The sequence below is a fragment of the Myotis daubentonii genome, chromosome 1, assembly GCF_963259705.1.
Source record: "Myotis daubentonii chromosome 1, mMyoDau2.1, whole genome shotgun sequence".
NCBI classification, from domain to species: Eukaryota; Metazoa; Chordata; class Mammalia; order Chiroptera; family Vespertilionidae; genus Myotis; species Myotis daubentonii.
Window position 1 is genome coordinate 1,224,790 of NC_081840.1, and position 13,562 is coordinate 1,238,351.

The 13,562-nt window shown below is 61.8% G+C and overlaps 1 protein-coding gene across 1 annotated transcript; it reads left to right on the top strand.

Moving 5' to 3' along the window:
- The first annotated feature begins 10,422 nt into the window (after positions 1–10,422).
- LOC132228945 (ras-related protein Rap-2c-like) lies at positions 10,423–13,279 on the top strand. Its single transcript, XM_059685871.1, has one exon. It carries the CDS (start codon positions 10,628–10,630, stop codon positions 11,228–11,230), a length of 603 nt encoding a protein of 200 aa, XP_059541854.1. The 5' UTR covers positions 10,423–10,627; the 3' UTR covers positions 11,231–13,279.
- The last annotated feature ends 283 nt before the right edge of the window (positions 13,280–13,562 follow it).

The window sequence follows — 13,562 nt, forward strand, 5'->3', positions numbered from 1 at the left end:
CCTCCATCAGAACTGGAGAAATCCCTTCTGTTCATGGATTGACGTGTTGAGGAAGTCACTAGACCAATTGTCTGCTCTCATAAGACTAGAACTTAAAGGCTGTGAGGGCGAAACCCAGAGGAGAGGATGCGGCGCGATCTACACTGGAACAATGCTTGAGTTTGAGGGTGTTTGGGTATCAGATAGAGGTAGGTATTTTCGTTATGTGCAAAGCCATCCTGCCATCAGAGGCTGTGAGAGGTACCAGAATTCTTAGTGAGCCTGCCCGTTCGTCTCAGTGGTTAGTTAGAGCATCGAAGGAACGAAGGGGCGCAACTTAGATTTCCGGTCAAGCGCACATACCTCGGTTGCAGGGTTGATCCTGGCCGCGGTTGGGGTTTGTGAGAGAGGCAACCAGTGGATGTATGTCTCTCCCATCGATGTTTCCCTTTCTTGCTCTCTCCCTCCCTTCACCTACGTCCTCCCATCCACTCTCTCTCTAAAGACCAATGAAAAAAAATTCTCCCGTGAGGACTTTTTAAAAAGAAGTATTATTACTGAGGAGTTCAGGTGGACTGTTTCACTGCCTGCAGCAGGCCAGAAACATGCCACGAAGTGTTTGGAGAGGAGCAGGAGTTAGTTGTGTGTGAGACAGGATGTCAGGGAGCCTGTCATTGAAATGGATGAGTAAGCGCAGCTGGTGTGGCTCAGTGGGGTGAGCATCGTCCCCTGAACCAGGAGATCACTTTCTGGTTCCCGGCCAGGGCACACTAGGATGGGCGTGCAGAAGACAGCCGACCCATCGTTCTCATCATCGATGTTTCCATCTCCCTCTCCCTCCCCCTCTCTGAAAATCAATGAAAACACATTGGACAAAAAAGCGGATGAGTGAGGAAAGCTGCCCCCTACATCAATAAACACCCTTGCTTAACAATGTAACCCATGGAAATGGAAAAACAGTCTAAGGCGTCGACTCCTTGAGTAGTAAAGAGTGCTCCTCTCGTGCTACGTGGAGCCCTGGCTCCAGCTGCCACTCCAACACTTGACTGGAGTCCGAGCAGAAAGGGTTCACCGGGCCCTGATGCTGGTTGTGCTGGGGGGAGTGTTGCCGTCTCTCCCGGGCTGGACTGGATTCTGGTTTCCCAAGGACATTTGGCGAATGTAGCGTCATTTGTCCATTATTCAGTTCATTTCCTCGCTGTTTTCTGTGTTTTTATCCGTCCTCCCTTGGTTATCCGGGATGACAACTTAGCGACGGAACAACGAAAGAGTGCCTTTTGGAGCAGAAAGAAGCATGTCGAGGTCAAAGACAAGCCTCCAGTGGCCAGCTCTGCTTGGTCTGACGTCATGAAAGGCTGCATTTAATGCACCCACCCTCCCCTCCCTAACTAGCCTCTCCCTTTTTCCTGACCACGAAGATTTATAATCCTTCCCTTTATCCCTGTCTTGATCATATACCCTTTATTTCTGAAAATTTTTTCAATTTCTTTTAAAAGAACAAAAAAACTGCAACAACAACAACAACAAAAAGCCCAAGAAAACCAGTTCGCTTGGAAAAAGAAAAATCCTGAACCTAATGGAAACCTCAGTCACCATGACAACAAGGCCACGCCAAAGCAGGAGTCACCATCGCCCTGACTTAGTCGCTTGCTGTGTCCCCTACTTGGACTCTTGCCCCGGCACTAACTCCTGGGCTGCCCCGGCCTGGTCCTCCCTCGGCCTGTCTCCCGGGGGCGCAGGTGGAAACCCGAGGTCTCTCTGGCTGGCTGTGTCCGCCGCTCTGCTCCTCCAGGTGACGGCACGCAGGGGAGGCCTGATGTCAAGGGGTAAGATTTGGGTGCTTCAGACTTCACGGTGGGTGTGACATTGAGTGGCTGAGGGGCAGGGGGCAGGTCCTGGGAGAGTGAGGAGGGGCCCGCAATCCCGACAGTGGGTGTGGCTCCAGGGCCACAGCCCCCGGGGCTGCCTGGAGCCCGACGCTGTGCAGACAGCCTGTCCTCGTGCTCCCGGAGCTCCACCGCACGCCTGTGCCACTGGGATTGGAAAGCCCATCGCCTGTCCCACGATGAGGTAGTTGCAGGTCTTTTAGGGGTTTTGCCCTCATGTTTTTTTTAATTAGGATTCTGTTTAGCTTTGACAAGAGTATACGTTCATGGTAGAAAATTCAGAGATTGCAGAAAGCACAAAATACCAGGTAAACTCATGGTGCAGTCAAAGTCACCATGCGGAGAGGAGGGCTTCTTAAACAGACGGTTGTTAGGGTGGCAACCGACTTGGTTCTCAAATCCTAAGGGTGCCCTCCTGGCCCGTGAGGCCCGGACCGCAGGTGTGGAGTGGTCCTAGGCAGACTCGGGTCAGGGCGCTTTGAAATCAGGGATCTGAGGACAGTGTCTCCAGCAGGTGTGCCCAGGAGTTATGTGTTGGACTTGTGCCAACATTTGGTGCAGCCTCGTGAGTTGGTCCCCCAAGTTCTCCCAGCTGCTCCGGGCCCGCCCTGTGAGCGATGGGTAGAGTGGAGGCCTCCGCTCAGGCCTGCGGCCAGGGCCTCCCACTCAGACCACAGCCCGTGAGGCACAGCCCCACCTCTGTCCCTGGGCTCCGTGGGCCCTGCTGCCTCTGCTGCTAGGCCTCGGTGTGGTCGCCCCCCCTTGGCCTGGGGTGCTGCAGCCCCCTGTCTCACTGTCCTTCTCTGCCCCAGGCCCTGGGGACCCGATACTGAAGGGAGTGGCCCTCCACGGAGGCAGCCTTGACCACTCAGGTGCCTCTGTGACCCAGCACCCAGGCTTGGCGTCCTGACCAAGGGCGCTGCGGGAGCTGGGGCGACGCTAGGCTGTCAACAGGCCGAGCAGGAGTGGAAACTTTGGTCCTGGCCATGTGGCCTGTGCGGGGCACGCCCTGGGAGGGGAGGGCTCTCCGAGAACCCCTCCTGCCCTCACTCCGTCCTCTCCATCCTTCCTCTCTTCTCTGTAGGACACTCCCAGGTGCCCGATGACCTGCCAGGGTACCTGCTCAGAAACACCTTCACCTCCTGACCACCGGGGGCCAGGCAGGCGCACCTGCCAGGAGCAAAGGGAGGACGCCCTCCCTCTCTGTGCCCGCAGGAGGACTGTCAGCCCCTCCGGGGGAAGCTGCTGAAGGCGGGCGGTGTGTGAAGCCCAACTTGAGACCTGCTGAGCCCGAGGCCCACCCAGTGCGCCCTGAGGCAGCCCTGCCTCCCCAGAGCCTTTGTCTGGGCAGAGCCAGGCCACCCCATTCGCCCCTTGCTCCCCACCTCCCACACAGCTGCCCGCTGGTGCCTGTCCCTAAATAGGGCGGTCAGCCTAGCCTCAGCCCAGCTGCTTGGGACCGCAGGCCACAGGCCGGCAAACAGGAGTCACCTGAAGGCGGGGGTTCTGAGGACTCGAGGGGCAGAAACAGCCAGCCACACCCTCTGCCCCAGCTCCTTCACCGCCTGGGTCCCCAGTGCCAACCACTGGACAGGAGGCGCTTCTCACTGGCTCCCCCAAAGGAGGAGAGGCTGGCTCCCCTGCAGCCTCCGCCACGGCCCCGCCACGGCCACGGGAGGTGGCGGCCGCAGCAGCGCCAGCCCCAGCACTGCGCAGTGACTGCTGCCCCGGCTGCCAGGACGAGGCCTCAGCCCCGGGCGTTCAGGGCAGGTGGCCACCGTGGCCCCTGTTCCGACGGGTGGAAGCTTCTCAGAGCCCGATGGGTCCAGGGCCGGACCACAGACAGGGGCTCCCTGCCAAGAGCCCACGCAAGTCACCCGACGTGGCTCCACGCCCATGGGCCCCTGAGAACATCAGTCATGGGAACAACTTAGAGAGCAGGCGGGCGTCGCCACAGCTGCGTGGGACCAGCAGGTGGAGCTCAGAGGATGAGCGTGTGTCGGGGTCCAACCCCAGCGGGTCCAGGGGTCCCCAAAGGTGTGGACGGAGTCGGCGAAGAAGGAATGACACGGGGACAGTGTTCAGTTGATCAGCAGCCTAGCCAGGATCTCTAGCCCGGATCTCCAGAGAGGTTCTGCTTCGGATCTCCAGCGAGGTTCTGTAGCCATGTTCCCTCGCTAGGTTCTCCAGCCAGGTTCTGTCCAGGCTCTCCAGTCAGGTTCAGTGTCCAGGTTCCAGTCAGGTTCTCCTGCCAATCTCTGCAGTCAGGTTCAGTCCAGGATCCCTTGCCATGTTCTCCCGCTAGGCTCTGTCTCTAGGCTCCGAGGCCAGTCCCGGTCCAGGATCCTCTGGCATGCTCTCGCCAGCGAAGTTCTTCTGTCTCTAGGGAACGTTCTGTGTAGGTTCTGTCTTCTTGATTCTGTCCTAAGTTCTGAGTTCTGAGTGTTTCTGTCTTGTTACAACTGTATTTATACCAGTTGATTCAATCCTATCAATCTCTATTACAAAAGTTAGGGCGTTTCTTATCTCCATTCCAGGGAGAAAAGATTATGTAGTTTAAGCATGATTGTTCGTAGTTAAAGGGATTAATTACCCGCCTGGCACTTAGTTGAGGGGTTTTATTCCCTCCCTAACTTCAGGGGAAAATCCCTACCTGGGGATTCAACCTTTCTCGGAGAGGTGACCTTGGTTAAAACACAGCGCCAAGAAGGTGAGCAAACATATTAAGAACCGTATGCCATATATGCCAGGTCCCTTGAAACAGCAAGGATGGACCGGCTCCCGGCAAGCGTGGCTGTGGGTGACTCGTCTCTTGGACCCGCAGCCCCTGAGCCTTCAAACTCCTGACGCCCCTTCTGACCACCAGGGCCCCCTCTCCCATCGGCCTGAGGGGCCGGGAGCGACTTTGGAACGGGGAAGCCCAGACAGGCCAGACGACCAAGACCTCGCGGCCCTGGGTGGACCTTGGAGTCGGGCTCACTGTTACCCCAGAGCGTTGCCGAGCCAGGCCTGGGCCCCACACTCCTGAGCCCGGGGCCCGCGGCCTTCCAGGCAGGTGGCCTCAGGCTGTGCCTCTCTCCAGCTGGCTCCTGGGGCCCCGGACCTGCCCCCGGGTTCACTTTTCTACCATCATGGGCTCTGCCCTGCCTGGCGCAGAGGAGCCTTGCCCGCCCCCTCCCAGCAGAGGCCACGGTGTGCAGAGGGGAGCGTGTGCGGGAGCGGGTGCAGCCTGATTGGTAACGCGGCTGTAGCCCCCGGTGTCCGCCATCGAGGATGACACTTGGATTCTTTGTTTCTGCGTCACTTCCCGGGATAGAAACCCAATTTAATACATTCCATACCCGGTGTAGGCCCTTATGAAATGTATGTGTTTTGAGGTGTCCCCCTAATGGATGTGCCACAGGCTGTCCACCAAATGTACACGCCCTTTAACAGCTGATCACTCAGTTTTCCCTCCTTTTCAGGGTGAGCGGATTTGACGGAATGGGTGAAGCCAGACTCAGCTTGGAACCAAGTAGATGTATCCTCTGGAGTTTGTTATGGGGACACGTCCAGGATGAAGGGTCTGGTCCCGAACGGGCCCCAGTCCAGGCACCCAGGGCCGCTGTGGACAGAGGATGCGCAGAAACACCGCACGCAGCGACTCTCGGTGTTTGCGGTTCCATTGCTTCAGCAGCAGCAGCGCCGGGACCAGAACTGACGCAGCCACGGAGTCGCAGACATCAAGAATCGTTCCTTCGGTTCGGTGTTTGTGCGCATCTCTCTCAACAGCTGCCCTCGATTCCTCGACTGCTGGGTGTTGGGTCCCCTCACCTTTAACTTCTCTGTGTCCCCATAAAAAGCCTCGTGGAGACATGGTCTTCGTTCACATCTTACCGTCTTCACCCATTTCTTCAAATCTGTTCAAACTGAAAAGAAGTGAAAATTAAGTGCGTTATCAGCTGTTAGCGTGTCTACATTTTGGGGGGATACTACACGTACTTTCAATGGAGGGAATTTGCCATCACTTGTCTGACCTCTTTGGACCTGTTTGGGGGGACAGCCTGTATTTACATTCAATGGGGACTCATTGTCCACAGCAGCCTGAACTCTCTATACCATTTTTGGGGGGACACCTTATATATTTTAAAAAGGGGGGGAGTAGGGAAAATCTATTTGGAAATCACTTAGACATAGAACTGGTTAAACGATGAAAAGTCAAACTCTCAATGTGGTGGGATAGGGTCTACTCTACACTGTGTCCTGGATGATGCTTCTCCACCTCCGGGGTCCCCCGTACCCAGAGTGCGGGGAACAGGCAAGCGGGGGCCTCCATCTCCCAGCTTCCCAGGCCATTCCCAGACCCCGGAGGCTCGAGATCAGGTCGAGCGGAGGAATGTTCCCGGGGAAACGGCCCGTCCCCACATGAGGAAAAATGTCCCGTCTGGATAGCACTTCACTTTATGGGCACACATGGGAGCCCATGCAAAGCATCGCTGTCTCAGGGGGAAAGTGGGTGCTGGTGTTTCCCATCATGCTTTGCTTTATCCCTGTCCTAGTCCAGGGTTAGAAAGACAGGCCAGGGCCGGGTCACAGATCCTGTGAGGTGGTACAGCTTCGACACCCAGGTGTGATCCAAGGTGCACCCGGCCAGCGTGGCTCAGTGGTTGAGCATCGATCCATGAACCAGGAGGTCACGGTTCGATTCCCAATGAGGGCACAAGCCCAGGTTGCGGCTCAATCCCCAGTGGGGCAGGGGAGGGAAGTGGCGGGGGGGCGTCCAGGAGGCAGCTGATCAATGATTCTCTCATCATGGATGCTTTTATCTGTTCCTCTCCCTTCCGCTCTGACATCACACAGCTGGGCTCGCTCAGGCCCAATCCGGGCCTCCGAGGGGATGTCGGGAGCCCGGGCTCCTGGGTGCCGGCCGTGCCCGGCCATGGCCATGCCTGGTGTGCCCAGCTCTGTGCTGTGCAGGGCACCAGGGCGCCTGGCCCAAAGGTCTGGTCCTGGAGGAGCCGGAGCACAGAGACCCGCGGAGGCCTGGCCAGCACCTGTGACACCACCCCCACCCGCCTGGCCCACGGCTCACTCTCCCTGGGCTGCTGCTTGCGGTCTCTGTCCTCCTTCAGGGAAGCCCCGAGGGCCCAGGGGAGGGTCCCCTGCCCCCTGCCCCCTGCTCTCTCCCACCGCTGGGCCCTGAGCGCAGACCTGCTGTTTTCTGGACGCGCTGTCACTGCTGGGCTCCACTGCCTCTCCTCTGAGGGGTTTTCCTTGTGTGTCCTGGGACTTCTCAACAGCAGCTCCCGAAAGAACTCGGGTCTAAAAGAGATCACCCTCTTCAGACCCGTTGTCAGAGCCAGTGCCCCGGTGCAGGGCCAGCGAGGGCAGCATCTACGGGCAGGAGAACCCCACGCAGGGAGGGGCCGCTCCACCCCCAGGAGGGGGACAGCAAACTCGCCTTCCTCCCTCCCTGCACCTGTTGGGGCTGGAGGCCAGACGGTAACTAGACTGCGGGTCCTGGGGCCTCGTTTCTGCCACCTGCTGAGCAGGTGAGCCAGGCCGACTCTGCAGCCAGTCCCTCCATCATTGTGCAAACACGGGGTGAGCTCACTGCTCAGACCTGCACCCGCAGTGCCTCACCTCTGGCCCCAGCAGGTCACCGGTTTCTCTCTTCCAAGGCCCCATTCCTGACCCCCGACATCATTTCCAAAAGTAAACAGTTTGCCCATAAGATCATGTCTCATGTCATAGATTCTGCTTTTGGAGGGAACGTAAATTAAGAGAGCTGGGCCTCGCCGGTGTAGCTCAATGTTTGAGCATCGACCCAGGAACCAAGAGGTCACCGGTTCAACTCCTGGTCAGGGCACATGTCCGGGTTGGGGGCTTGATCCCCTGTAGAAGCTGTGCAGGAGGCAGCCAATTGATGATATTTCTCTCTCATTGATGTTTCTATCCCTCTCCCTCGCTCTCTAAAAAAAAAAAAAAATCAGGAAAAACATTTTTTTTAAAAAAAGAGTTAGGCCCTAGCCAGTTTGGCTCAGTGGATAGTGTTGGCCGGAGGACCAAAGGGTCTCAGGTTCGATTCCGGTCAAGGGCACGGACCTCGGTTGCAGGCTCTTCCCGGATGGAGGCCCTGGTCAGGGCTGGTGCAGGAGGCAACCAAGGTTGTGTGTCTCTCACATCGATGTTTCTCTGTCTCTCCCTCTCTCGTCCACTCTCCCTAAAAATCAATGGAGAAATATCCTCGGGTGAGGATTCACAACAACAACAAATTATTTCTTTAAACACCTAAAGCGTAATGACTTCACATCTCTGCTCAGGCCGGCCCTGCCTTCCTGCAGGAGCTTGCACGGCCGGGGCCTCCACGGCGCTGGCTCCCAGGGCTGCCCCGGTGCGTCCCCTCCGCAGTCACCCGTGGGAGCTGCCGAAGCCGGGCCTGACCCGCGTTTCTCCGGGGTGTCTGCCGCCCCGTCTTTTCCAACCGGCTTTCAGTTCGTTACGTGGCGGGCAGAGCCCAGCAGGGCCCTCCGTTTAGAAGCCCGGTGTGGGCTGTGCTGGCCGCGGGCTCATGCTCCACGGGAGAGACTGGTGTCCAGGGAAGATGCAGCCTCGGCCCTCAGCCTCGGAGGGGGTCGGGCAGGGAAAGGGGAAGCTGGGTACCTCCCCTGCAGCCCCCACCCCGCCCTCAAGTCCTAAGGCATCTGCTGCGGGAGAAGAAGTGGGGTTTCCTCGGGTGACCAACCCCAGGACTCTCTGCCCAGCCCCCTGTCCCCGCCCCGGCCTCCCCACCCCCAGGAGCTCACCTTCACGCACAGGTGCACTCTTCAAGGTGAAGGGAGCAGGTGGGTGGTGAGTTACGCTCTAGGCCAGGAGGCCGGTGGAAAGCAGGGCGGGTCCTGGGGGCGGTGACGTGTGACTGACCTTTTAGCAAAGTCCCCTGGGCCTGCGCAGCCAGAGAGGGGCTGGGGGGGGGGGCAGAGCGAGGGGAAGGAGGGACTGACCGGCACAGGAGGGGCCGTCCTCTGAAGCTCCCTCCAGGTTCCCCCTCTCTGGGCCCTCCCCCTCTCTGGGCCCTCCCCCTCTCTGGGGCCTCCCCCTCTCTGGGCCTCCCCCTCTCCGGGCCTCCCCCTCTCTGGGCCCTCCCCCTCTCTGGGCCTCCCCCTCTCGGGGCCCTCCCCCTCTCTGGGGCCTCCCCCTCTCTGGGCCCTCCCCCTCTCTGGGCCCTCCCCCTCTCTGGGGCCTCCCCCTCTCTGGGCCTCCCCCTCTCCGGGCCTCCCCCTCTCTGGGCCTCCCCCTCTCTGGACCTCCCCCTCTCTGGGGCCTCCCCCTCTCTGGGCCTCCCCCTCTCTGGGCCTCCCCCTCTCTGGGGCCTCCCCCTCTCTGGGCCTCCCCCTCTCTGGGCCTCCCCCTCTCTGGACCTCCCCCTCTCTGGGGCCCTCCCCCTCTCTGGGCCTCCCCCTCTCTGGGGCCTCCCCCTCTCTGGGCCTCCCCCTCTCTGGGCCCTCCCCCTCTCTGGGGCCTCCCCCTCTCTGGGCCCTCCCCCTCTCTGGGCCTCCCCCTCTCTGGGCCTCCCCCTCTCTGGGCCTCCCCCTCTCTGGGGCCTCCCCCTCTCTGGGCCTCCCCCTCTCTGGGCCCTCCCCCTCTCTGGGCCCTCCCCCTCTCTGGGCCTCCCCCTCTCTGGGGCCCTCCCCCTCTCTGGGCCCTCCCCCTCTCTGGGGCCTCCCCCTCTCTGGGGCCCTCCCCCTCTCTGGGCCTCCCCCTCTCTGGGCCCTCCCCCTCTCTGGGCCTCCCCCTCTCTGGGCCCTCCCCCTCTCTGGGCCTCCCCCTCTCTGGGCCCTCCCCCTCTCTGGGCCTCCCCCTCTCTGGGCCCTCCCCCTCTCTGGGCCTCCCCCTCTCTGGGCCTCCCCCTCTCTGGGCCTCCCCCTCTCTGGGCCCTCCCCCTCTCTGGGCCTCCCCCTCTCTGGGCCTCCCCCTCTCTGGGCCCTCCCCCTCTCTGGGGCCTCCCCCTCTCTGGGGCCCTCCCCCTCTCTGGGCCTCCCCCTCTCTGGGCCCTCCCCCTCTCTGGGCCTCCCCCTCTCTGGGCCCTCCCCCTCTCTGGGCCTCCCCCTCTCTGGGCCCTCCCCCTCTCTGGGCCTCCCCCTCTCTGGGCCCTCCCCCTCTCTGGGCCTCCCCCTCTCTGGGCCTCCCCCTCTCTGGGCCTCCCCCTCTCTGGGCCCTCCCCCTCTCTGGGCCCTCCCCCTCTCTGGGGCCTCCCTGCCTGGAGAGGGCCCAGCTGTGCAGCCAGTCAGGCCTGACCTTCAGCGAGGCCAGCCTGGCTCCCGGCCACCAGGCAGACTCCGGGTGGGGAAGGGGTGGGGAAAGCTGCATTCCGGGGCGACGTGGAAGGATCGGGTTACCTTCCAGGGCAGACCCAGGGGCTCTTCTCGGGAGGCGAGCCGGGGCCTGGACGGAGGGCAGCTACGTCCCGGGACCGGTGGGAGGAAGGCGGCGAGGGATCAGAGTCTGGGCTTGGCGGGGGGCGGCACGTGGAGCCTCCAGGCCCGGGGCTGGCAGACACCCGAGAGGGACGAGGGGCGGGGGCGGGGTGAGCCCCAAGCGCGGGGCGCAGATCGGCCCTGCGCTAACGCAGACGCCCGCCCGCCCGCCTGCGCGGCCCCACCCGGGGCCCCCCTTCCCCGCGTCCCCTCCCCCGCGCTGGGTCCCTCCCCTCCCCGCCGCCCCCGCCCCGCCCCGCCCCGCGCGCCATTCCTCGCCTCCCGCCGCCGCGCAGGGCGTGCGCCATGGCCGGCCCGGTGCCGCGACCCGCCAAGGGCTACCGGGTGGTGCTGCTGGGCAGCGCGGCCGTGGGCAAGACGGCGCTGGCCACGCAGTTCGCGTGCGGCCGCTTCCCCGAGCGCTGCGAGCCGGCGGTGGAGGAGCTGTTCAGCAAGCTCATCGAGGTGAACGCGGCGCCCGCGCTGCTGGAGATCGTGGACACGGTGGGCGCCGAGCACCTGGTCACGCTCCGGGACCTGTACATCCGCAACAGCGACGGCTTCGTGGTGCTGTACAGCGTGCGCAGCGAGGCCTCCTTCGCGGCGGTGCGGCCGCTGCGGGAGCGCATGGGCCGCCTGCGGGGCGCCCGGGCCGTGCCGCTCGTGCTCGTGGGCACCCAGGCCGACCTGGACGCCGAGCGCCAGGTGCTGACGGCGCGGGGCCGCGCGCTGGCCCGCGAGTGGCGCTGCCCGTTCCTGGAGGTCACGGCCAAGAGCAAGCGGATGGTGGACCAGGTGTTCACGCAGGTGGTGCGCGAGATGGAGGCCCTGGCCCCGCCCGAGGCGGAGGCCCGCGCGGCGCCCGCGAGCGCCCCGGGGACGGGGCCGTCGGAGAGGTTCATCGGCTAATGCGCCGCAGCGTGGCGTCCGCGCGCGGCCACCTTCGCGACGGCGAGGCCCGGAGCCCGCACCCGCCTGTGGAGCCGTCCAGCGGAGCCTGGCCCGCCCCGCGCGCTTCTGGACCCTCGGCGAACCCTCTGCAGCTGTTTCCCGGACGGACGGCGCTTTGAGAAACCAGCAACCTCACATCCGCCCCCCCCCTCCCCGCCCCCGTGTGGAGAGCGCGCCAGCCTTTTCTTCCCGTCGCGGTCCTTACAGAGGATTTTTTTTAAAAAATCCACATCAGACATTTGAAATTGGTCGAGAACGTGAGCTAGCGGTTAGCTTTCGATTCAGTGAGGCCTGGTCCCCCTCGCTTAAGGCCTTGAGTTGCAGAGTGAGGTCGCCCTGTGTCTCTAAATATAGTTCCGAGGCCGGGCGGCTGGAGAGGGATGGGGGGGGGGCGGGGGGGGCAGCTGCCCTCACACAAAGCGCTCAGACTGCCTTGTTCTCCAGCTGAAGGAGCAGGAACGACTTCAGAAGCTGCTGGTTTCGTTGTTTGTCTTTCCAACACCTGAAGCTGCAGTTGGGGCAGTTTCCACGCTGCCTCTGCTTCTCTGTTATTTTCCGGGAAATGGTTGGTCACTGGAGGGAGGTGGCCCTGTGTGTTTTTGCAAAAATTCTCTCCGCCGCGGTGGCTATTCTCTGTTCGGCAGCAGGACATTGTGTGTGAGTAACGGGGACACGGGCGCCCACAGAGAAGCGGAACATGCGGTCCCGGCTCTGACCTCCCCCTCGAGGCCAGAGGCTGCCCTGGCCGGTGCACAGGCTGTTCTGGGACCTGAAACTGCGTCCGTCAGTCCGGCTGCGAGTTGCTTGTGCTTATTCGCGGAGAGAACCCTCTCACCTGCCCCGCGACACACTTTTCAGGTTGAAGGCCTCGCCTGGCCGTGGAGCATCTTTCCAGGAGAAATCGACAGGAAAGCCCCCGCCCGCGGGCACCTGTAGAGGGAGGCTACAGCTCTCTGAGTGCTGTCTATGTGGCATGTGACGTCTGACTGGAGAAAGGGTTTTATCTGAACATGACATTTACATCCATTTTAGAAGCTAGGAGTGCCTGGCAGTTCCCCAGGAGGGCCGGCTGGGGCGTCCCCTGTCCCCTCTCTCCCTCTCCCAGGACATGGGGACATGGGGTGGGGGAGTTGGGACCCAGCTGACCCACTCCCCTCTCCAGCCCTCTGTCCCCTCACACCCCTCTAGGCCATCATTTCTTATGTATATTTAGTTGATTTCAGGGAGGAGGGGAGAGGGAGAGAGCGATAGAAACATCAATGACGAGAGAGAACCATTGATCGGCTGCCTCCTGCACGCCCTCCCCCCCCATTGGGGATCAAGCCCACAACCTGGGCATGTGTCCTTGACTGGAATCGAACCCGGGACCCTTCAGTCCACAGGCCGGCGCTCTATCCACTGAGCCACACCGGCCAGGGCTGGGCCATCATTCTTCAGGGGACATTTCATAGGGAGGGAAGGGAGGAGGGCTGCAGGCCGGGGCGGGGAAGCACCCTCAGGGCCTGAGCTCCTATGTCCAAAGCTGCCCCTTCTGCCTGCGGGAGCAGACAGGACTGCCGGACGGAGGGACGGACGGACGGACTGGTTGGGCTGCAGAGGAAGCAACAGGGAGTGACCAGCGCCACCCCCAGCACTGAGAGCGTGGCCCCAAGAACCGGAAGCTGGTGACCCCTCCCCGGCCGCTGGCCCCCCCTGCCGAGGCCTCCGGGGTCTTGCCTCCCCCTGGATAACAGGCCCGTCCAGGAAACAGTGTACAAATAGCGATTCTCCCGCTAGGCTCCCGGGACCACCTGGGTCCCACCCACTCAGACCCGCATTTCAGCTCAGAGAACAGGGCTGCTCCTGGCTGGCGGGGCCGCATGACGAGTGACCGGGCCCACATGCTCCACCGCTGTGACCTCGGGAGCCTGTATGAAGCTGCCTTCTGAGTGTGTCTGCAGACACGCGCACACATGCTCACGCACGCACTTACCAATATACACACAATAAAAAACCTACTAGCACACACTGCGATTTCTTTCTCTTCTTACTGCTAATGTGTAACTCCGTGTGTTACACACGGGTTGCCCGCAGTTCCTCTGCAGTCACCTCAGTCCTACATGCCCTGAGCAGCAGAGCCCCCGCTTGTCAGGGGGGACCCAGGAGAGGACCCGAGAGCCCTCAGGTGAGGCCCTGAGACTCCCCAGGTGAGGCCCTGACACCCCCAGCTAAGGGCCCTGACACCCCCCAGGTGAAGGCCCTGAGACCCCCAGATAAGGACCCTGAGACCCCCCAGGTGAGGATCTGAGAC